The sequence below is a fragment of the Eurytemora carolleeae genome, unplaced genomic scaffold, assembly GCF_000591075.1.
Source record: "Eurytemora carolleeae unplaced genomic scaffold, Eaff_2.0 scaffold1133, whole genome shotgun sequence".
Taxonomy (NCBI): Eukaryota; Metazoa; Arthropoda; class Copepoda; order Calanoida; family Temoridae; genus Eurytemora; species Eurytemora carolleeae.
In genome coordinates, this window is record NW_019397020.1 from 80,409 (window position 1) to 104,626 (window position 24,218).

Here is a 24,218-nt window from a genome sequence, read left to right on the forward strand (position 1 = left end):
ATGCAGGGTTACCCACTACGGATGAGACTGTAAAGACGACCTGAACCCCTTAACATCTGACGATTCCCAAGTTAAATTCAGTTTTCGTCCTGATTATTAGTCTTTTAATGTCTGATTTATAATGATTTTTCAAGTTCAAGATCCAAGTTTACAGTTGAAGGGAATTATGAATATAGAGAAGGCAGTTTAAATTCGAGAGTCGTCTTCGAAGTGTCAACCCTGTACCTGGATATATTGTTGAGGGATGGATTAACACTGTAGGTTAAAGTCTCATTATCGGAGATAGAGAGCTGTTCTAATCTTCGTCCCACCTTTCTTCCCCAGCTTGAAATACCTACAAATATCAAGAATAAAATTAAAAACTAATTCGTTGCTTTTAGATTAGTAAATTGCAATAACTGACATCTTAATATCTTCAAGATAATGATAAACTTAAAATTCAAGAAAAAAGATTGAATGATAATAATTATAATTGACAGGTATCAAAATGCATCTGAAAGAAAAAAGTATAAAAATGGTAATGCATTTATGTATAGACATAATTCGATTTTCATTAAAGGAATTGAGTTTTTGCCACTGACTCTGATTTTAAAATTCTTATATCTTTTCAACCCGATGTTGTAGACCTTAGATTTTTCAGACTATCAATTATGTTGGATCACATAATCAAAGTTTGAAACATCAAAAGTTTACAGCATCAGGTTGCATAGATATAAAGATTAGAAAATTCGAATTTGTGGCGAAGACTCAATTCCTTTGGAAAATCCGCGGATTTTTTATAAAATCCGCTAACTTTTTTGTTTCTTATTGTTTTACAGTGTATAGAGAACATGTTCAATTGAAATGAAAGCCTAGCTAGTAATTTTATATTTTACAAAATGAAACCCCTGTTTGTAAAAAACCTCAAAGTTTTGCCCATAGTTTACTGTCTTTGAGGGAGGACATTTGGTTTATCTACATATTATGAAACCTTAAAAACTGTCTTAATTTCTAATTTTCTTGTGAATTTTTTACACAAATATTTTCCATGTTCATAACTGCATTCGTGTGATTTTAGATTTATTTTGCATTGTTTGATATTAAATGTTATTATGTAATTATTCTGAGAACCAAGTTATCAAGTTTATCCCTGCAGCCATGTGGAAACATTGTTTTTACGAAATTTTTTTCTCAATACGAATTTTCGAAAGAAACGGAGTTATTGCCCAAAACTCCGATTTTCTAATTCCTATATCTTTGCTACCCGATGTCGTTTGATATTTCAAACTATGAATTCTGTTGAATCAAATAGTCTAAGTTTGAAACTTAAAAAAATATAATGTTGGAAAGATATAGGGATTAGAAAAGTTGAGTTTAAGGCAAAGACTCAATTCCTTTATCTAAATTCATAATCAGACACTTATTTTTATTTTAATTATCCCCGTAATCTCAAGTGACCCTCTGTTAAAGGTGTGGCCTTAAGAATTAACAATGCTAACCATTTAAACAGTATAAACGGTATAAAAGTAGGATATTCAAAAACTGACGAGGTTTCGTTCGACGCAAGAAATTTTTCAATATTCATCGCATAAAAGGGAAAATCGACAATTCTTCATCGTTGTAAAGGGAAAATTTACAATATCCATCGCATCAAAGTGAAAATTTTCAATATTCATCGCATTAAAGGGAAAATATCCAATACTCATCGCATTAAAGGGAAATTTTCCAATATTCATCGCATTAAAGGTAAAATTTCCAATATTCATCGCATTAAAGGGAAAATCGACAATCTTTATCGGACAAAGTCTAGAATGGTATTTTTGTAAATCTGTTTAGGTACTCTGCAGTTTATAGGGTCCCTTAACGACGATTTGTCGGACGGAACGATCGGCTGTTTTTTGTTGAAGTTTTGAGTTTATGGCGGAATGATTTTATTTCTTTTAGATTGTTCAAGCTGCATTTAAAGTAATAAAAAACTAATTTTAATTCTAAATGCAGGTTTTAGGATACAAAATACAGGATCAGGGATACATGATACAGGATTCAGGATACAAGGGATACAAAATGAAAGAAAATATAGGTACGTAAAAGGAAAAAAGATATAATATAATAATAAGATGAATAATAATATATAAATATGACATTCAAACAGAATCCTAAACTTAAAGTACAGCATATGGAAAACATAATACAGACTATGGAAAGCTTATTACAGACTCATAAAACATAAAACAGACACCCGAAAACATGATACAGACTCCGGAAAACATACTACAGTCTCCGTAAATCATAATACAGACTCCGGAAAACATAATACAGACTCCGGAAAACATAATACAGACTTCGGAAAACATTATACAGACTCCGAAAAACATTATACAGACTCCGGAAAACATAATACAAACTTCGGAAAATATAATACAGAATACGGAAAATAGAATAAAGGCTATTACATGCAAAATTCAAAATACAAACACATATTGGCACAGAATACATATGATACATAATACAGAATACATGTAGACAGTAAGAATAAAAATACAGGCTACTCGATACAGAATATGGAATATGGAAAACAGAAACAGCAAAAAATACAAGATCGGAGATACAGAATAAATGGATACACAATACAGAATATTAGAGGGAGGTAGTTATAAAATATTTGATTTAGGATAAAAGATACATAAAATACAGGATGCAAGACAATATTTCATTTTTCATGAAGAACATTTTTAAATGTTGACAAGCTTATAAGAAGGTCTTGGATGGAAGTAATAAAAATAAAATTGAAAATAATCTCCGAATTCTATTAATTTCAAGGTTGCAAGGACAACAGATAATTAACTTGAATTGTTTTGGAGACTTAATAATATAAATTATCAATGAATTCCTGTGAAATATTGTTGAACATGGTTTAAATTCTCACATTTGTATATTTGATATATATCTTCATTAGCACCAAAGACAACAGTTGCTAGTTAATTGAATTATCTAAATTACTTAGGCTAAGATTATAATACTAATTCAGAACAATTATCGATAGCTTTAAAACGTATATAAAGATCTTTATGCTTTGTTAAATTGATTTTAAATGACAATATAAAGTTGAGTGAGGTTCTTTAGATACAACTTAGACATACAGAGCTCGGAACATACATTACATATTTATTATTTATAAATGCATAAGGTTGCATACACATATATGATAATTTGTCATTTATTATTTCCTTTTCTTTCTTTTTTCTTCTCATTCTTCTTTCCATTTCATATTATTCTTCTTCTTAGTTATCCTCTCTTAATATCCGTCCTTTATTGTCTTTCATTTTATCAATCCTCCTATCTTTTCCTATCCGGTCTGTCTCTTTTCTTTACATACATTCCTCCTATCTTTTCCTATCCGGTCTGTCTTTTTTCTTTACATACAAATTCTTCCTATCCTTGCCTATCCTTGCCTTACCTTCATATTTTCCAATCCTTTTCTAACTGTAAGCTTCATTTTTTCCTATCCGTTCCTGTCCATTCAGTCTTTATATTACCGATCCCATCCTTTCCTGTCGAAAGTCTTCATATTTCCTATCCTTTCCTGTCCATTCTGTCTTTATAGTTTCCCATCCTTTCCTGGCGAATTAGTCTTCATATTTTCCTATCCTTTCTTGTCCATTCGGTATTCATATTCATATTCTTATCCTTTTCTTACCTTTCAGCCTTCATGTGCACATTTTCCTATTCTTTCCTTGTTCCTACCCTTCGTTTCTTTCTACCTATCCCTCATTACTACATTTCCTTCTTTCGTATCCTCTACTTTAATTCCTATCCATCATTCTTTCAAATCCTTTTTATCTAATTCTCACTCCACCAAGCCTATCTTTATAAAGCTATAGTATATAAAGATGTATATATAACTATAAAAGCAATAATCAGAGCAGGTTCTCGGTTTTATATATATATACATATATATATATATATACACCTGCCTATTGTTACATTAAACTCTACCTATTTATCCCTGTACCGAGCTCTATCAAGTTCAAAAGATCAGGACAAATTGCCGGAGCGTGGTTTACATGATCTTATCTATTCTTCTCCAGGTGGTAGACAAGCTTGTGCTCAAACCAATATATTGGATTATTATACACTTATTAGACCAGGAATACATGTTGCAGATAACGGGGATGCACATGAAAATAGGAACAATATTCAATATTTTAAATAATATTACCCCGAAATATGTTCATCTTGAGTTAGGTTGCGGAGCTGGATTCGGAGCAGAAGGATGGATCCAACCCGCCCATGGTTGTATCTTGAATAGTGGTTTGGAGAAGTTTGTCTCCGCATATCACTTAGGTATCATTTAGCATTGTGTATTCTGATCTTGAGATCTATATTTCCTGTCATTAGTGAAAACATTATGGAGGTGTGCTGTGAGTTTGAAAAGGTTTCTGATGGATAAAAGATGGGTTTGTATAATTTATACAAAAATATTGTTTGATAGTTCTGAACCAAAAGTCAAGAAGTTGCCAAAACTTTATAACATTGATCTGATATATGAATCTGTTTACAAATAGATCCTTGGATAGAATTAAATAAATTCAAGTTCAAAAGATTGGGGGGATGGAAGGACGGAAGAATAAATAATGAGATAGAGAAAATTCATAAAACTCCCAACGAAACCCATTATGTAAAAAAAGAATGAGATGAAAAGAAAAAAGAGGTTTTGATTTAATATGACAAAGAATCAAGACTATGCTAAAGTCAATTAGGATAAAGATGGGATACAGGAGAAGCAACGATACAAGAGAACCAACGATACAGAAGAACCAACAATACAGGAGAACCAACGATACAGGAAAACCAACAATACAGAAGAATTAACGATACAGGCGAACCAACGATACAGAAGAAACAATGATACAGAAGAACCAACGATACAAAATAACCAACGATACAGAAGAACCAACTATACAAAAGAACCAACGATACAAAAGAACCAACGATACAGGAGAACCAAGGATACAGGAGATCCAACAATACAGAGAACCTACAGTTCAGGAGAACCTCAGAACTTACTTAAACCTCTAAACCCTGATTAGTATGAGTTGGTATAATCTCCTCGTCTTCTCATCTACCCTGCAGGAATCATCAAACCTGGAGTTCAATGACAAATATGACAAGATTTCCCACAAACATCCAACACTTAAATTCAATGTCAAGCTCAGTGTCAATCAGGACGTTTCCGTAAATATTACTTTTCCGTCCTTGGAGAACCTTTTCCTGTAATTTCTTCCTGGTTTATCTATCCAACCTCTTCTAGTTTATTATTTCAAATTGTAAATATATCCTAATGTATCCAACCTATTCTAGTTTATTATTTCAACGTGTAAATATATCCAAATTATCCAACCTCTTCTAGTTTATTATTTCAAATTGTAAATATATCCTCGTGTATCCAAACCAGTTGTAATTGTATCCTAGTGTATCCAACCCAGCTGTAATTCTATCCTAGTGTATCCAACCCAGCTGTAATTCTATCCTAGTTTATCCAACCCATCTGTAATAGTATCCTCGTGTATCCAACCCAGTTGTAATTGTATCCTAGTGTATCCAACCCAGTTGTAATTCTATCCCAGTGTATCCGATCCAGTTTTGATTCTATCCTAGTGTATCCAACCCAGCTGTAATTCTATCCTAGTATATCCAACCCAGCTGTAATTCTATCCTAGTGTATCCAACCCAGTTGTAATTTTATCCTAGTGTATCCAACCCAGTTGTTATAATATCCATGTGTGTCCATCCCATCTGTAATAGTATCCTAGTGTATCCAACCCAGCGGTAATTATATCATAGTGTATCCAACCCAGTTGTAATTCTATCCAAGTAATGTACTCATAGTTTAACCATAATATTATTCTTTATAAATAAATACATTATTTTACTAAATGCACCCCATGGAATAATAAACCATTCTTACATATTCCTTGGTGTTCCTTGAAACCACTGAAGAATTTTCTCTTGGCTTGTCAAAGCCTAAATTATGTAGAGTGGAGAATTTTGAAACCTTATCCATCATATTCAAGCCACTGCCTGGATGTAAATACATACATTCAAACATGCTCTGTACTTAGACAGATTTATTATCAAAATTTACTTGTCAAGTTGGCATTTTTCTAAGCATTAATTCGGGGAAAACTGCGATTTTTAATGTGATAAATAATTCTTTTTGTCAAAATAACGTTTGTTATGATTAATGCTTATGAATGGTTATAAATCTTGAGAAGTAACCGTTACATCACAATGCTAACTTGAGCAACTTGTATCACTTGAACCTCTCTCCGGGTCGTCAAAATCTCTGCTTGATCTCAGTAGGACGGAAAGTATAAAGAGCACTCTGAGAATGACAGGAAACCTAAACCTAGCTGGCGGAGAGTGTGAGATCTACTGAGACGGAGGAAACCCTATAGCGGATACATCACAATACATGCCTTGAACTGGGGAAATGAGAACACACCGGAAACTGTAAAGTCAGATCAAACCTAGGATTGAAACAATTGAGGGGCTAATTTGTCCCCAGAGTAAAGATTCATTAATCCACCTTCAACCATAGTTTAACAGTTTAAAGTAAAGACCAGCCATCTGTTTCCACCACAATTAAAGTGCGGACTCAGGGAGTTTCATAGACAGTTCCTCCCGAGTTCTATTTGAACCCGGAGTAACTTCATGCATCTCAAGATTCTCATGGTTTGGTCTCCGATTTAGTTAGATTAGATCTGCTCCTTCATTATTTGATTTATATTAATGAAACTCTGATTCCTTGATACTGCAATCAGAAATCAATTAGTATACATTTATCGTGTAAATAGTGTCTGCAATTTACCCCCCCCATAAAGAGAATCCACACAAGGCCTTCGTAATTGTAGGAAAATATTCTATAAATATTGTTTAAGTGAAAAAAAAAGTTGAACCCTAAAATTTAAAATATTAAAATTGTACAGTATGAACAAACGTTTCATCTTGTTTTCAAGTCTATTAAAAGGATGTTTTGTTACGATGCTTGTCCGGTGTGCAGCCGAGAACAGTCTCTTAGAGACACAACATGTTGTCAATTGTAATCAATCCTACGCATACAATTTATATGCATATATGTATAATACATAATTGTAGAATATATCTATATATAAACCCGGACCATCATTAAAGATTAGATATGCTCAGGGTTGATTTAAGAACTTGCTCCGAACTTGTGGTTTCATCACAACCAAACCTAACCGAAAACATTTCATTCCTGACTTTGATCCGACCACAGCAACACAAATCAATATTAGAAACAAATAGAATTGAATTTAGCTCCATGAATGAGTATCATAAGTGAATGATTGACAACCATAGATAATAGAATATATATTAGAGGGGAATTTACTAGAAATTCTATTCTCTATGTTGACAACTGTTGTGAATTATCATAAATCAGGTTGACCAGCGTATATTGCTTATTTTGGGTTTGATTGTAACAATATAAAGAGATTAAAAATTAACATTCCCCATCGAAGTTTGTCAGCAGGCTGTACTTTTCTACTGTATGGTTACTGACCAGGGTTAACCACAGAATATGCGACATCTGAGACGACTGCAAGGATTTTATTTAATTTTATTTCCTGTCTTTCAACCCGACTGGAATTTTTAAAAAGAAAGATTTTACCTACAGGACCAAATGGAAAACGTTAAATCGTGGAATTTGAAGAATTCAAAGTCGTCTGAAAAGTCTCATCCTAATAGTGGATAACCCTTTTAAAGTTTTTAGAATAACGTTGTGTATTTGGTATCATAATACCCCCATCCTTCTATATAGTCTCCATATACCCCGAAAGTGCAGCAAAACCAACACTTTAACCACACAACAATATGATACACTTGAACCCTGTAGTTAAAGTACCGCAAGAAGGATATCAGTACAAGATGGCAGGATGGGAGGATAGGAAAACCTTTTTCTAGATGTTGCAGCAATCTAGACAAAGATTTAGGTTTACATCTCATATCCTGCCTATCAGATATATCAGAGAAGGATGGGGGGTAACAAATATGTTTTGTTAAAATCCTGATAGATAATTCTAGTGTATAGGATACTTTAAACAATAGATCGAGAATGCATTAAAAGAGTTGTAAATACAATAGGGGTGGTAATAAGTTAAATGATCATGGGAACCAGATGTACATGGAGAAAAGAGAAGAATGGTGAACCCTGGTTTTAGATTAGATCCCGGATACAGTTTAGCTCCGCCCCAGGTTTAAGTTCAGACCGGAGACGGAACTTCCGGCGACAAAACCGGAAAGCTTAAGAACAATACTTTAAGTATATGGGATGAACGTGTGTTGTATTTAACTCAACATTTTTAGATTTTTCAGATTTTTAGATTTTTTAAGATTTTTTAGATTTTTTAGATTTTTTAGATTTTTTAGATTTTTTAGATTTTTTAGACTAAAACATCAAAACAATTAAATTCATTCAGATTAGGATTGAAACATAGATTCAAATAAAACTACAAAAAAATCAGCCTATAAAGTAAGATGGGTCCATGCACACTGCTCAAATGTTTTTTCTCATGTTCATTGGACAAATAATATCTTTAGACTTAAAATCATCATTGTTTTTCATAGTTTCTGGAGACCACTGTAGTTGAAATCTTTTCATTTTTTTTATGTTTCCCGACGAGATTAAAGACGACATTACCGACTTAAAATATCTGTAAGTTTCGTTTCAATCAAGAAAATATTAGGTAAAAATACCGCTGAGTAATCTAATATTATATTCCGATAAATTTTGTTAAAAACTTGGAAATCATCTGTCTCAATTTATTGTTGATTAGAACGCGGGAACTTCCCGCCAACCTTCAATCAATCAATCAATTTAAAATCAATTTATTATTATTATTATTATCATCGTGAAACGACGCTTTCTCCATACTAATTACAATTCTCGAACTGCAAAAAGATGCGAGATGCACAACTTTAATTGTTGTTCACAAGATTAAAAAGGAGTTAAAGTGAAAATATCAATTGGAAATTTAAAGAAACGACAAATGAAAAACGGATTTAATTGTAAAGGTAAATGTTCAAAAGTCAAACTCGGAAGAATCAGAAAGAACAAAGAAATTGAGTCATTGCAACAAACTCTTTGCCACCCAATTTCATAGACCTTGGCTAAAAGTTATGAATTCTGGCAGAGCAAATAATATAGGTTTGAAATATCAGATTGTAAAGATATAGGGATTAGAAAATCAGAATTTGTTGCAAAGACTCAAATTTTTTAAACGTAAGTCGAAGACAATCTCAAATGGGATAAAATTTGAATTTAGAATAGAAGATTCATTGATAAATATAAAGAAATTGAGTTTTTGTCACAAACTCAGATTTTCTAAACCTAATATCTCTGCAACTGGATAGTGTAAAACTATGATATTTTAAAATCATATTATTTGATTTACCAGTATTCATAGTTTGAAATGTCTAAGGTCTACGACATTGGGCTGCAAAGTTATGACGATAGTAAAATTTTAGTTTTTTTCTAATACTCAGTTCCTTTATGTAATAGTTATAAAGAAATAAAAAGCTGACATAAAAGAATAAGTAGCAGTGTATAGTCGACTGTATAGTGTGGATTATGAAGAATAAGTAGCAGTGTATAGTCGACTGTATAGTGTGGATTATGAAGAATAGGTCAGCCAAATTTGAATAACCATGACACCCATGGTTCCCTATACAAGAATTGCGTAATCACTTTTCTAACGCAAAAGACGCGCGTCAAAGATCCATTCTCAACGGGATTTCGTGATGGATTTTGTATATGGACACACAGTTCATGTTGGGTGACGCAACATATTATTCTTTACAATAGGGAGCTGAGAAAACAGTTCTTATCAATGCAAAACATCAGAAAAAAACGAGAAACTCTTGTTTTAACAACTACGAAAAAAAAATCTGTGAAAATAAATGATTTTACAACAAATATCTATCAAATTTTACTAGTGTAAGTTTTTGTTAATGTTATTACAAATCTGAACTATTTTCGTTATGATCATTTTTACCAGGGAAACGCCAAAAAGTTCATTTATATAAAAGAACCACCCAAGATTATCCCTGAACCAGGACAAGGTTTCAAGTTTGCAGAGACTGATCTAGGATAGATTGCGATCTCCAGGATCGGAGTAGGGTTCCAAACCAATCATTTGTTTTGCCAAATGATTATGACAGACGATAGTTTGAGTGAGCTGAGATTAAGACGAATAAGGATGGTTCTGGGTTTGCTGCGAACCTGAAAACTAATTTGAAGAAAGTTCAAGGTTCTCCGACTCTCTAGGTACCTAATTAATGAGCTAAGTCCCCAGGCAGGATATTCTAGAACTCTATTATGTATGAACATGATACCATCCTATCCGTCTCAACCCGACAATCCTTTATATAAGGTTCTCAGCTACAATCTAAAGTCATGTTGAACCTTTGTTGATGTTAGGAGAGAAGAGAAAAATATTCTAAACATCTTTATCAACATCTACAATATACATGCAGTCATTGCAACTTGACAACAATGACAGAGAAGTTCTATATTCCTCGGATAATATTGAAAAATCAACCTAAAACTCTGCAATGATGAAAAATCAAGAATTCAACACTGAAAATGAAATGAGGCTCTCAAGTAAAGGGAGACCTTCGATTCACAACGGTTCTCTTAAAATCCCTGTATCAAGAATCAATTATATATCCATGTTTAACTTTCAGAAATTCATTGATTTAAATTATGATTTCTCTACAAAAGTGACTTACACATTTCTTCTGCAGAAACACCATGAGGAAATTATCAGAATTAAACACTTGTAAATAAGAAAAACGAAGATATTTTCCGAATTTAAAGGGTTTAAAGGGTTTAAAGTGTTTAAAGGGTTTAAAGAGTATTCTCTTTAACTAATAAAGGATTCCAAAAGCCGTGTATAGCAAGTTCTGGAATCAAAAATATAAATGAGCGAACTCTGAAATATCAAAACTTGTTAAACAAATGTAGATATATCTATATATAAATTTGGCTTGTCTGTCTGGGTGTGTGTCTGTTTGTTTGTTTGTTTCTTTGTATCCAATAAACGTCAAAACGGCTGAACCGATCGGGCCCAAATTTTTTGCGGGACCCCACGTGACCCCCGGGAATGTTTAATAATGCTCAAAATTTTAAATATTTATGTTTAAAAGTTTTTTATTTTTGAAAAATTTTGAAAATGCACAAAAAAATATTATGAAATCCGCAAACTTTTTTTGTTTTTGTTTTATACTGTACAACGAGAAGATGTTCAGAGATAAAGCCACAATTAAAAGTTGAAATAGGAGATGGGCGCGAAGCTTAACTTAAAGCAAAGAGTAATTTTATGCGAACTTTACGCTTCCGAAGTTCCCCTCCCCCTCTGCATACACCAATCTAGTGCTCCTGTGTTCAAGGAAGCTCTGAGTACTTATATATCTGGGTTCCGAAGATACTTGAAGGAGAAGAACATTAGTTTAATTATCTCCTCCGTCTCATTGAACCTAGGGATGGCTCACTAACCCGACCCTGATAGATTATAAATCATGTCAAGTTGCTTCCGAACCCTGATCAATAAATCTTATCTAGAGAAGTTCAGTGATTCTAAACCTTGAACTTAGGTGATTTATTAAAAAATAATTTGATTTTATATATTGCCGTTAGCTTACTAAGTTTTCTTCTTCTCTAACCCTTACCTTTCTTGTATGAACCCGGAGTAGTATGAGCAGAACTGTTCAGTGAAACCGTGCACCAGGTCTCGTCTCCGTTCCTCTCCCTCTTCTCAACCTTCTCCGGAGAAATGCGCAACCCCGTTAACTGAAACAACATGATGTTAATTGCATCTTTACAGTCTTACATACAAGGTCTGATTAAACTAGATACAAGGAAGAATAAGAAGAAAGGATGTTTACGCAATTTTTGTACTTTTACCCGGTCAAAAATGTAAAAATATTCTTTGTGGAGTTCAAAATATACAAGTACTCGTATTTCACCGCCTTTATACTAATACTAGCTTTGGAAACTTTGTACTAATACTAGCTTGGAAACTTTGTACTAATACTAGCTTGGAAACTTTATACTAATACTAGCTTGGAAACTTTATACTAATACTAGCTTGGAAACTTTATACTAATACTAGCTTGGAAACTTTATACTAATACTAGCTTGGAAACTTTATACTAATACTAGCTTGGAAACTTTATACTAATACTAGCTTGGAAACGTTATACTAATACTAGCTTGGAAACTTTATACTAATAATAGCTTGGAAACCCAGGGTTGCCTGGAAGCTAAACTTTCTCTTCTGAAACCAACCCATTCATCTTGTAATGTTTGAACCGAGCTATTAACATTCCCGTGTATCTTCCTAGTTCCCCATTCAAAATTTGTGGCAAATCGGTAAGGGGGTTTACAAGTTATGATCGGACATACAAACAAACAAACCAGCGAACATTAATTACTAATATATATATTATATATATATCAATGAACAGTTTCTTGCGCAAGCTTGTTTATAAACATATTACATATGCATGCTTGGTCTTTGATACGATGAAAGTTAGGTCTAATCCGTTGTATGAATAAACGTTAGTTCCAGCAGTTTATATACAAACTACATGTTTAGCACCCCATTCAAATCCTTTCAATGAATCCTGTCATCACTTTCTCCTCGTCGTAGCTCAACCTTTCAGCTTTAAAAAGTTGTTGGACTAAACAATTTATTCAGATTTGATCTTTTGATCTTTCCATTCAAGAGCATTATTTGAGAACAATGGGGCTTTTAAATATTATAATCAGAAATAGTTCAGATTTGATCAAGCAATTGATTATTTTTTTCAATGATAAAGAGCTTTATTTACCACTCTAAACTATTAATATTTACTATTCTGTTTTATATTATTGGTTTGAATTCAAATGATATAAGATTTGACCTTCTCTCATAGTTGGATTTATCTATAGAATGCTTCCAGCAGTCTTTGTATTCGTTCACCTATCTTGAGGCAGATTAACGATGTTTTCTTAATTTATTTTCATGTAATTTGCTCTTCTACAAAGACCTTCCTATTACCTTTAAATCGTTCTCTATAATTTTTATCTGTTGGAGTGCGTATCTACGTATCCAATAATTTAAGTTTGAAGAACTAAAATGTTCAGCCTGCACCTTTATTGGTTAAAATATACATATAAGCTTGATTCTAGTTTAACTATGCGAATGCGATTCAGATTGAATTTTAAGATTAAACTATGACCATAGTGCATATTGTTATTCCACCCAATACTTGGCATTTCTCACTTTCCTTTCTAGACTCAACACTTTCCTTTCTAGACTCTACACACTTTCCTTTCTAGGCTATACACTTTTCTTTCTCGACTATACACACTTTCCTTTCTAGACTCTACACTTTCATTTATAGGCTCTACACTTTCCTTTCTAGACTCTACACTTTCCTTTATAGACTCTACACTTTCCTTTATAGACTCTACACACTTTTCTAGACTTTAAACTCTATATCTATCCTTTCTTTTTATTCTAGACTCTACACTCTTACTCTATACTTTCCTTTCATTCTAGACTCTCTCCTTTCTTTTTATTCTAGACTCTACACTCCTAATCCTGATCTATATTTTCAATTATTTATTTCTCTCAGCTTCCATAACACCTGAAATTTTCATTTAAAATTTGAGCTGATTTTGATACCCACTTCCTTGATTCCCGAGCCCCTCCCTTCTTAACTTCTAATAATCCCGCCCAATTTTGAATGTCCTTCCCTCTATTTTATTCCCTCCCCACCTCCCTCCCTCTCTATCTGCCCCTCCCTAAATCCTCCCCGCCCTACACCTCCCACAGAGCAGTGAGTATGTATTTTGAAGGCGAGCAGAGAATTCTTTATCTGAATTTCAATCATGGTTTCCCAACCAAACCAGCAGAGGTTTTAAACCCTGCAAGGTTCGGAACCTTGGAGAAAGTTGAGGAACCCAAACCAGGCAGCATCACCAGGTATACCCTCACACATACACGGTAAATATATGCAGGATGCAGTGTGAAGGCAATCCTACCAATAACACAGAGAAGGGTGGAGGGTCTGAGATGAAATTCTGATCAGGATTCAGAACAATTAATTAGAAAGATTGTTAATTAAAAATTCATTCGTTGTGTCGGATTAGTTGGATTAAATTTATCATTGTTTAGACACTGTGAAGACCCCGGAGCAAGATTTGATGAATTCGTTTATCCATCCTATTTTCTGCATTCTGTATTCTTATAAAACCCATTATATTTTCTGTATTCTGTATCTGTATAAAGTTGTAATCACTGTTTGTCTGTCTGTCTGTTTGTATGTCCGATCATAACTCAGGAACCACTGGGCTGTTTGCCTCAAATTTTTACTTTGGAACTTTGGAGACCCACGGGAATGTGGGAATGTTCTTAGCTTGGTTTTAAGATTCTAAATTGAGTGGGTCCACTTTAAATGGAAAAAATAGCTAAATCGTAATTTACTACAATGGCCGGGTATTTTTTTTTGTATTCTGTATTCTTACTAAGCCCATCATATTTTCTGTATTCTGTATTATGCATTCTTACTAAGCCAATCATATTTTCTGTATTCTGTATTATGTATTCTTACTAAACCCATTATATTTTCTGTATTCTGTATCATTTATTCTTACTAAACCCATTATATTTTCTGTATTCTGTATTCTTATTAAACCAGTTCTTTTTTCCCTTTTTCTGTTTTTTTACTAAACTCATTATATATTCTGTATCTGTATTCTTACTAGACTAATTATATTTTCAGTATTCTGTATTCATACTAAACTTATTAAGTATCCTGTATTCTTTATTCTTACTAAGCTCATTATATTTTCTGTATTCTGTATGCTTATTAAACTCATTATATTTTCTGTATTCTGTATTCTTACTAAACTCATTATATTTTCTGCATTCTGTATTCTTACTAAACTCATTATATTTTGTGTATTCTGTATTCTTACTAAACTCATTATATTTTCTGCATTCTTTATTCTTACTAAACTCATATTTTCTGTATTCTGTATTCTTACTAAGCTCATTATATTTTCTGTATTCTGTATTCTTACTAAACTCATTATATTTTCTGCATTCTGTATTCTTACTAAACTCATAATATTTTCTTTTTTTAATTCGATCTTTACATGCATCCGGGTTTTCTGACAGTATGACCAGAAAGGAGAAGATCTGTTTGCATATTAAGAATATGTGCTTTTAAGTTTCTCTCTGTTAGGTCAAAACCTTCCTTGTTTACATATATATCTGATGTATTTTATGTCAAATTGTGCCCAAAACCCAGAAATGACCCCTTGACCCCCTAAATACACGAAAACACAAAGCAGAGAACTTTTCCATTAATCAATGAATAGTTTAACAATAGACCCATGACCCAACCTACTCATCCACCCTACCATAGATAATTCCTACATGTTTTCCTGCAATAGAAATGCGCAAGCCACTTTTGTAGAAAACCCATGCAATCGATAATAGTCAGTTTTCAAAATTTTAAACATTGACATCTAATTCATACTTCAGCATGGACAAAGCTTTTAAGGGTAACTTAAGGAATCGGACATTGCCATCTTTTCATGGAGGGTCCCTTGAAATTAAATGAAAATATTGGGCAATGCTAATGAGAATTATGCGTACTGATTATGTGGTATGAATAGCCTGCAGCCTGTATAGTTGATATTATATAATATTTGCTGGTAAACTGTCTCTTTGTATTGTATTATCAGATGGTTGCAATTAAACAAGTGTATACAAGGAAGCAACAATATTACAATACACTTTAATTACATGAATCAGAAACTAAAGCGGAATGCAAATAAATTTAAATAATAGGATTTAAATAGTTTAGTTTAGAGGATATATCTGAAATTGTTATAACCAAATAGCTAGTCGTAAGGAGTAGGTATAAAAGGATCAATAAGAGGATTTAAAACCTCAACGACAGGATTAGGATTAAAGAATCATGAAAAGAATTTTATACCTAAGGATCAGGATTAGGATTAAAGGATGAATTAAGAGAATTATATACCTGAGGATCAGGATCAGGATGAAAGGATTAATGAAGAAGATTAAATACCTGAGGATCAGGATTAAAATCAAAGGATCGATGAAGAGAATCGAATACCTCTGAGGATCAGAATTAGGGCTAAAGGATCAAAAAAGAGGATTAAATTAATGAGGATCAAGGAAGAATTAGGATTAAATACCTAAGGATAATGATTAGGATTAGATACCTGAGGATCAGTATTAGGATTAAATACCTGAGGATCAGGATTAGGATTAAATACATGAGGATCAGGATTAGGATTAAATACCTGAGGATCAGGATTAGGATCACTTCTCCGCCTCAATCTCCACAGTCTCATCATCAAAACAACATGGTCCTAAAAAACAATATTTTAAGACAAAATACGAGGAATAATGAAGAAATAAAAACGGGAGAAGGATTACAAATCAACAAAATAATTATCAAATATGTTTGATAATAACCTAGGAACATAGAAGTTCATTACAAAACACTATTATAATATATCTTAAAACAATCTGGATCGCATTTACAGAGTCTAAAAATAGCATATTGCACAAAGAATAAAATGCAAGGAAAGAAGTGTATTTGTATGGAATATATACATAATGTGGGTACTGGGTACTTCATACAGATGGGGGGATACATAATCCATATTGTAAACATTTAAGCTTTAAAAACATATAATTATTAGTGAGCACGGATGGAAGACTGGCTTAAAACACAGAATATAAGGAGGGGGGGGGGAAGGGGTAGATGATAAGGAAGTTGAGAGTGAGGAAGAAGAAAAAATAAAGGAATGAAGATATTACGGAAGAGTGAAGGTGGATGCAGAGAAGGGATGAAAGGAAAAGTGAAAAGAGGAAAAAAAGTGTTTGGAGATCACGTCAACCGAAAGTAATGGAAAGAGAAGAACATATATGCTGGAGATCACGTCAACCTAAAGTAATGGAAAGAGAAGAACATATATGCTGGAGATCACGTGAACCTAAAGTAAATTGCATTCAAGATTGAAACCTTAACTTAAATTCTAAAATCTAATCGTATAATTTCCCCCCTTCATAATTCTGCATAAAATCAAACCAACAAGATAACAAATGTTGGATGAATTCTGTCTATTTTACAAAAGAATAAAAAGAAACGTGAAGAAAAATGAAGAAAACACCAACTGAAGGAATTATCAATAAAAGAAATCTAAACCTATTAATTCTGGTAACTAAGGAATGCAGTGCATCCACTATAGTAATAGGATAGAAATTAGAACCCTGTAATGAGGGGGCTTGGAGGAAGAATATGAATCATATTAGATTGCAAGGATATATACAGGGTGTTTTAGATCATATTAGATTGCAAGGATATATACAGGGTGTTTTAGATCATATTAGATTGCAAGTATATATACAGGGTGTTTTAGATCATATTAGATTGCAAGGATATATACAAGGTGTTTTATATCATATTAGATTGCAAAGATATATACAGGGTGTTTTAGATCATATTAGATTTCAAGGATATATACAGGGTGTTTTATATCATATTAGATTGCAAGGATATACACTATACAGGGTGTTTTATATCATATTAGCTTGCAAGGATATACACTATACAGGGTGTTTTATATTAGATTTTATTGCAAGGATATATAAAGGGTGTTTTATATTAGATTTTATTGCAAGGATATACAGGGTGCTTAACATTAGATTATATTGCAAGGGTTTACAGGGTGATTAAAATTATGTTGTATTATTATTACATATTATTATTATTATATATATTATATGCACTGTGCAGAGGGATTTAAATTATATTGTATTGATAGTATATACAGGATGATTCAAATTATATCGTATTGCTAGTATATACAGGGTGATTCAAATTTTATTATATTGCAAGGCTATACAGGGTGTCTAACATTATATCGGATTGCAAGGATATACTGGGTGTTTCTATCACATTGGATTGAACTTAGCTGGTGTAAATACTTGTATAAACCCGTAGTGACTTATAAATGCACTAAATGTATACTAAGCAGGGTGAATCATATCATATGAGATTGCACATAGCTCGCGATTAGGACTTTTAGGACGGGACAGAATATTTGAATTTTAACCTCAACTTCGTCGGAAACTCAATTTGAGAGAAGAAAATACAGTATGTATCCACTCCATCTCTCTAGGTCTACAATATGTACCCACTCCATCTCTCTAGGTCTATAATATGTATCCACTCCATCTCTCTAGTTCTACAATATATACCCACTCCATCTCTCTAGTTCTACAATATGTACCCACTCCATCTCTCTAGTTCTACAATATTTATCCACTCCATCTCTCTAGTTCTACAATATGTATCCACTCCATCTCTCTAGTTCTACAATATGTATCCACTCCATCTCTCTAGTTATACAATATGTATCCACTCCGTCTCTCTAGTTCTACAATATGTATCCACTCCATCTCTCTAGGTCTACAATATGTATCCACTCCATCTCTCTAGTTCTACAATATGTATCCACTCCATCTCTCTAGTTCTACATTATGTATCCACTCAATCGCTCTTCTTTCACAATATGTATCCACTCCATCTCTCTAGTTCTACAATATGTATCCACTCCATCTCTCTAGTTCTACAATATGTATCCACTCCATCTCTCTTCTTCCACAATATGTATCCACTCCATCTCTCTAGTTCTACAATATGTATCCACTCCATCTCTCTAGTTCTACAATATATCAACTCCATCTCTTTATTTTTACAATATGTGTCCACTCCATCTCTCTAGTTCTACAATATGTATCCACTCCATCTCTCTAGTTCTACAGTATGTATCCACTCCATCTCTCTAGGTCTACAATATATCCACTCCATCTCTTTAGTTTTACAATATGTATCCACTCCATCTCTCTAGTTCTACAATATGTATCCACTCCATCTCTCTAGTTCTACAATATGTATCCACTTCATCTACTAGGTCTACAATATGTATCCACTCCATCTCTCTAGGTCTACAAAATGATTCCACTCCATCACTCTAGGTCTAAAATATGTATCCACTCTATCTCTTTAGGTCTACAATATGTATCCACTCCAACTCTTTAGATCTACAATATATATCTATTCCATGTCTCAAGGTCTACAACGTGTATCCACTCCATCTCTTTAGGTCTACAATATATCCACAATCTATCCTTTTCCTGTGTCCCCTATGGCCTATGTCCTCCAAGAGTTATTATAAGTTAGGACGTTTAACAAGAATGTAAAGTTCGACCTTTCCCTGTGCGCCTACAAAAACAACGCACATTAGGGATAAAAACCGTGCAAAGTTCCGCTCATTCTCCTATTATTCAACTGGACATACTTTGGTCTTAAAACCAACCCTTCCTCCCGAAATAAAAAAACTAGTTAAAGAATTATTTCAAGAAATTGTTTTAAATCTTCTGACTTATGAGGTGTTTTATTTATTCAATTAAGATTACATCTAAGTAATACTTTAATCCCGAAGGAAATTATTCTGCGGACGGGAGCGGATAAGAGGAATGCAAAGGTTGCGTAAGACCTTCTCCGGACCCTGCACTAGATACTGTATATCTGTGAACAGGTTTCGGTCAGTACGGGTGGAGACTAGAGGTCAAGGGGAAAACAGATACTCGGGAAATTCAAATTTTGATTTGGTTTTAAACCCACACCGACAACGCCTAGTTCAGAGAATAAGATCTCCCATATACGGACTTTTAAACCTTTATATGGAGATAGAGAGAGATAGATGGGGGGGGGGGGGGCAGAAACAAGACTTAAATAAAAAGAACCGGTAAATAATACGAAACGACGGAAAAAGAATCAATGAGACAAAAACAGGAAGGAAATGGAGGAAGTGCAGGAATGTATTTAACGAAAGAAAAGGACGGAGAAGAGAAAAAATCGGATCCTTAAAGGGACTGTCGTCTTCATTTTAAGGAGCCCTTCATTGACGCAAAAAAAAGAAACGTTACATACCCAATTCACAACAGTACTCTTGAAACCTTACTCTGAACATTAATGGCTTCAAAAATGTTTAATTTCAATAATTTCTCCATGGTTTCTAAAGCAAAGAAATGCGCAAAAAACCATGCAAACGAAAATAAAACTTTTTAAAACACGAAAACATTGAAATCTACTTTACTCTTGAGCAGAAAAAAAGCCTTTTAAGGGTAGCATTAAGAATAGTACATTGGTGAGTCATTTAAATTACTAGAAGTATGGGAGAAGTATAAAAAGAGAAGTGTAGGAGAATATAAAAGAAGTAAATGTATAAGAAGTAAAGAAACATTATAGAATATACGGAAAGAAACATTATAGAATATAGGGTGATATATAAGTAAAGAGAAGTGTAGGAGAATATAAAAGAAGTAAATGTATAAGAAGTAAAGAAACATTATAGAATATGCGGTGATATATAAGTAAAGAGAAGTGTAGGAGAATATAAAAGAAGTAAATGTATAAGAAGTAAAGAAACATTATAGAATATACGGTGATATATAAGTAAAGAGAAGTGTAGAAGAATATAAAAGAAGTAAATATATAAGAAGTAAAGAAACATTATAGAATATACGGTGATATATAAGTAAAGAGAAGTGTAGGAGAATATAAAAGAAGTAAATGTATAAGAAGTAACGAAAAATTATAGAAAATAGGGTGATATATAAGTAAAGAGAAGTGTAGGAGAATATAAAAGAAGTAAATGTATAAGAAGTGAAGAAACATTATAGAATATACGGTGATATATAAGTGAAGAGAAGTGTAGGAGAAATCTGTAGTAAAATGAGTGAAGAGGGTTTAAAATGCATTATCTCTGCTCAGTTGAATACCAAGAGAGAGAGAGAGATAGAGAAAGAGAACTTAGTTTTATCAATTAATTGAGAAATTTAAAATATTCAATTTATACAGCGTGGAGTATCTCCGGAATAATTAGAATTTTCGACGCTTTTCCATTGCGTAACAGGAACGAGAGTAAAAAGAAGAGGAAGATGCAGATAACTCAAAAATATTTTAGGAACAAAATAACAATTTAGTGTGGTGTATGGGATGGGGGAAGGGGGGGGGGTTGCACCCTGTTAGTCTGCGCTTTAGGTGCCAAAAAAGTCGTTAATGTTAAAGTTAATGTTAATATTTCTCATTCATTCTTATCATTATAATATTGCAAATTGCGATCAAGTACATTCTAAACTTAAGATAACAAGATCAGAAATTCAATTTCTACTTTCAAAATTTAATTGGAAAAAGAATTGGAAAAAGAATTGGGAAATAATCTCATATTTCAATTTGTTTCCCAACTATATCCTTTAAATACCTTGGCGCCCAATTTTGACCGGGTGAAAGTAGGATATAGGCTAGAACCGGTCCCCCCTCCCTCTGCAGCTTCACCGTCGGGCCTTCGCGCATTTTCAAGAGACCTCGACGCTTNCCCCCCAACACACACCATTATATCGTTATCCTATTCAAACTAGGATTTAAAGGACGGATTTAGAATTGGGGATGTAAAGAAAGTTTTCTCCGTGTCCAAGCCCAGCCATAAAATCCTATTAGGATGCCTTCAGACCAGTGAATAGGCGAGACCTTGAGAAGAAACCCTAAATATTTTGAGGAATCTTGTCTCTCTTGTTGACCGTAATTTTCCTCTCAGCTCGGAGGAAAATTTTACAGGGTTTCGTGTTTAGACCTCCACAAATATAATTATAGTTTATATTTGTCCAATTGTTCACAGTTTGGACAGCTGGACAATATACAGATATCCGTAGTCCGTATCCGACATATTTGTAAATGTGAACAAAATGACATCAACATAAAGTAGGGGTTATACTAGAGAACTATCTAGGTTCCTAGGACAAACGTGGGACAGTCAAACGCAGGGAAGGGACAAACGTAGGACAGGGAAAAACTTAGGTCAGGGACAAACAAAAGGACATAAACAAACGTAGGACAGGGACAAACAAAAGGACATAGACAAACGTAGGACAGGGACGAGGGTAGGATAGAGTCAAACGTATGAAAGGGACTTACAAAAGGACAGAGACAAACGTAGGACAGAAACAACAAACGTAGGACAGAAACAAACGTAAGACAGGGGAACAAACGTAGGACAAAAACAAACGCAAGAAAGGGACAAACGTAGGACAGAAACAAACGCAAGACAGGGAAAAACGTAGGACAGGGACAAACAAAAGACAGAGACAAACGTAGGACAGGAACAAACAAAAGGACAGAGACAAACGTATTTATAAATCCCTCAAAGGCAATATAAATACAATCTATGAGGATATAACAGATAACACAAATAAGTAAGTTCTAATCTAAATATATATAAAATTATATAAAGATATAAGTTGACCTAGGATAAATATCAAGCAACGTCAGGATATCTTTCGGAATTTATGAGGTTACCCTATGCGACGTCAAATTCATAAAAGTTTATGTTCTACTGTTGGTTCTATGCTTATCAACTTATAAATATAAATAGTTATACAGGATCTATATATATGTAAATTTTATGTTATATAAACATATCTATCTTAATAAATTCTGAGGGTTAAATATCGTGCTGAGAGTAATTAGGTCAACCTTAACTTAAGAAGATAGCTTGTTCCGAAAAAAATGTGATTTTTGTACTTCTCTCTTTATGTTAGTTTATCATGAATCTAGGAATTATTAGGTTAGTTTATCATGAATCTAGGAATTATTAGGTTAGTTTATCCTATAGATAGGAATTATTAGGTTAGTTTATCCTGTATCTAGGAGTAATTAGGTTAGTTTATCCTGTATTTAGGAATTATTAGGTTAGTTTATCCTGTATCTTGGAATTATTAGGTTAGTTTATCCATGATAGAGGAATTATTATGTTAAATTATCCTGTATCTAGGAATTATTAGGTTAGTTTATCCTGTATCTAGGAATTATTAGGTTAGTTTATCCTGTATAGAGGAAAGGTTAAGTTAGTTTATCTTGTATCTAGGAAAGGTTTGGTTAGTTTATCTTGTTTTTAGGAAAGGTTAGTTTATCCTGTATCTTGAAAATGTTAGGTTAGTGCATCCTGTCTCCAGGGAAGGTTTATAGTTCATCCTGTATCCAAAAGATCTTATAAGTTCATCTTATATATAAGTTCAAAAATAAGTTTGATTGTGTTTCTTTCGTCAAGAATTAAGAAAATTATGTATTGCTAAAGAATCCCAATAAGTCCGGAAATGACGGTAAGTTTATCCGGAAACTAAACTGATTTATTTTCAATATTTGAAAGGGTTGAGAACTCAATACGAAGACGAGTATATATATATTTCCTGTTGTATTGGTTTGCATAAGAACTAAGGTTTTCCATACACAATGTGACAGTAATTATATCTACAGCTCATACTGATTCCATTGTTTCCAGCTCAAATACATGAGATTTATTATTTACAAACACTTCAAATCAGTACACTGACACATGTATTGTTACAACAAAGCCTGATGCTTTGAGTACATTTCCTATAGTTACAAGTACATTTCACATTTACAATAAACGCTGTTTCATATAAGTCCTGTATCACAAGTAAACTTTGCTTTACATCAAAATATAAATTGAATTGTAGTTAGCTACAGTAAAGATATAACAAAATATAAATTGAATTGTAGTTAGCTACAGTAAAGATATAACAAAATATAAATTGAATTGTAGTTAGTTACAGTAAAGATATAACAAAAGCTGCTTAATCTACAACTAAAACCGCATCTTCAGTTACATGTTCACTAACCAATAACAAATGAACCTCCTGGCTACATGTACAGCGTACACTGAACAATTACGAATGAACCTCTGGCTACATGTACAGCGTACACTGAACAATTACGAATGAACCTCTGGCTACATGTACAGCGTACACTGAACAATTACGAATGAATCTCTGGCTACATGGACAAGTACATTGAACAATAACAAATAAAGCTATAGCTACGTGTATTTTTTTATTTTAAATTTTTCCACAGGCAACGCCGGGCCCTTCAGCTACTCTTTTATAAAACCTAAAGAACCAAAAGATTAAAATTGAGCCTGGACCTAATCCTAAACCTAATTTATCTATATGATTCAGTTCTAGGTCTGAACCTAAACC

The 24,218-nt window shown here is 33.1% G+C and overlaps 1 protein-coding gene across 1 annotated transcript in view; it reads right to left on the reverse strand.

Moving 5' to 3' along the window:
* Nucleotides 1-19,420, reverse strand: part of LOC111711167 (uncharacterized) — a gene marked incomplete in the record, with an annotated part of 27,102 nt that extends 7,682 nt beyond the window's left edge. Inside the window, 4 exon segments of the mRNA XM_023485441.1 lie at nt 226-334; nt 11,731-11,851; nt 16,391-16,459; nt 19,401-19,420. Of these exon segments, the coding sequence (XP_023341209.1) occupies nt 226-334; nt 11,731-11,851; nt 16,391-16,444 (284 nt within the window).
* Between the last annotated feature and the right edge of the window lie 4,798 nt (nt 19,421-24,218).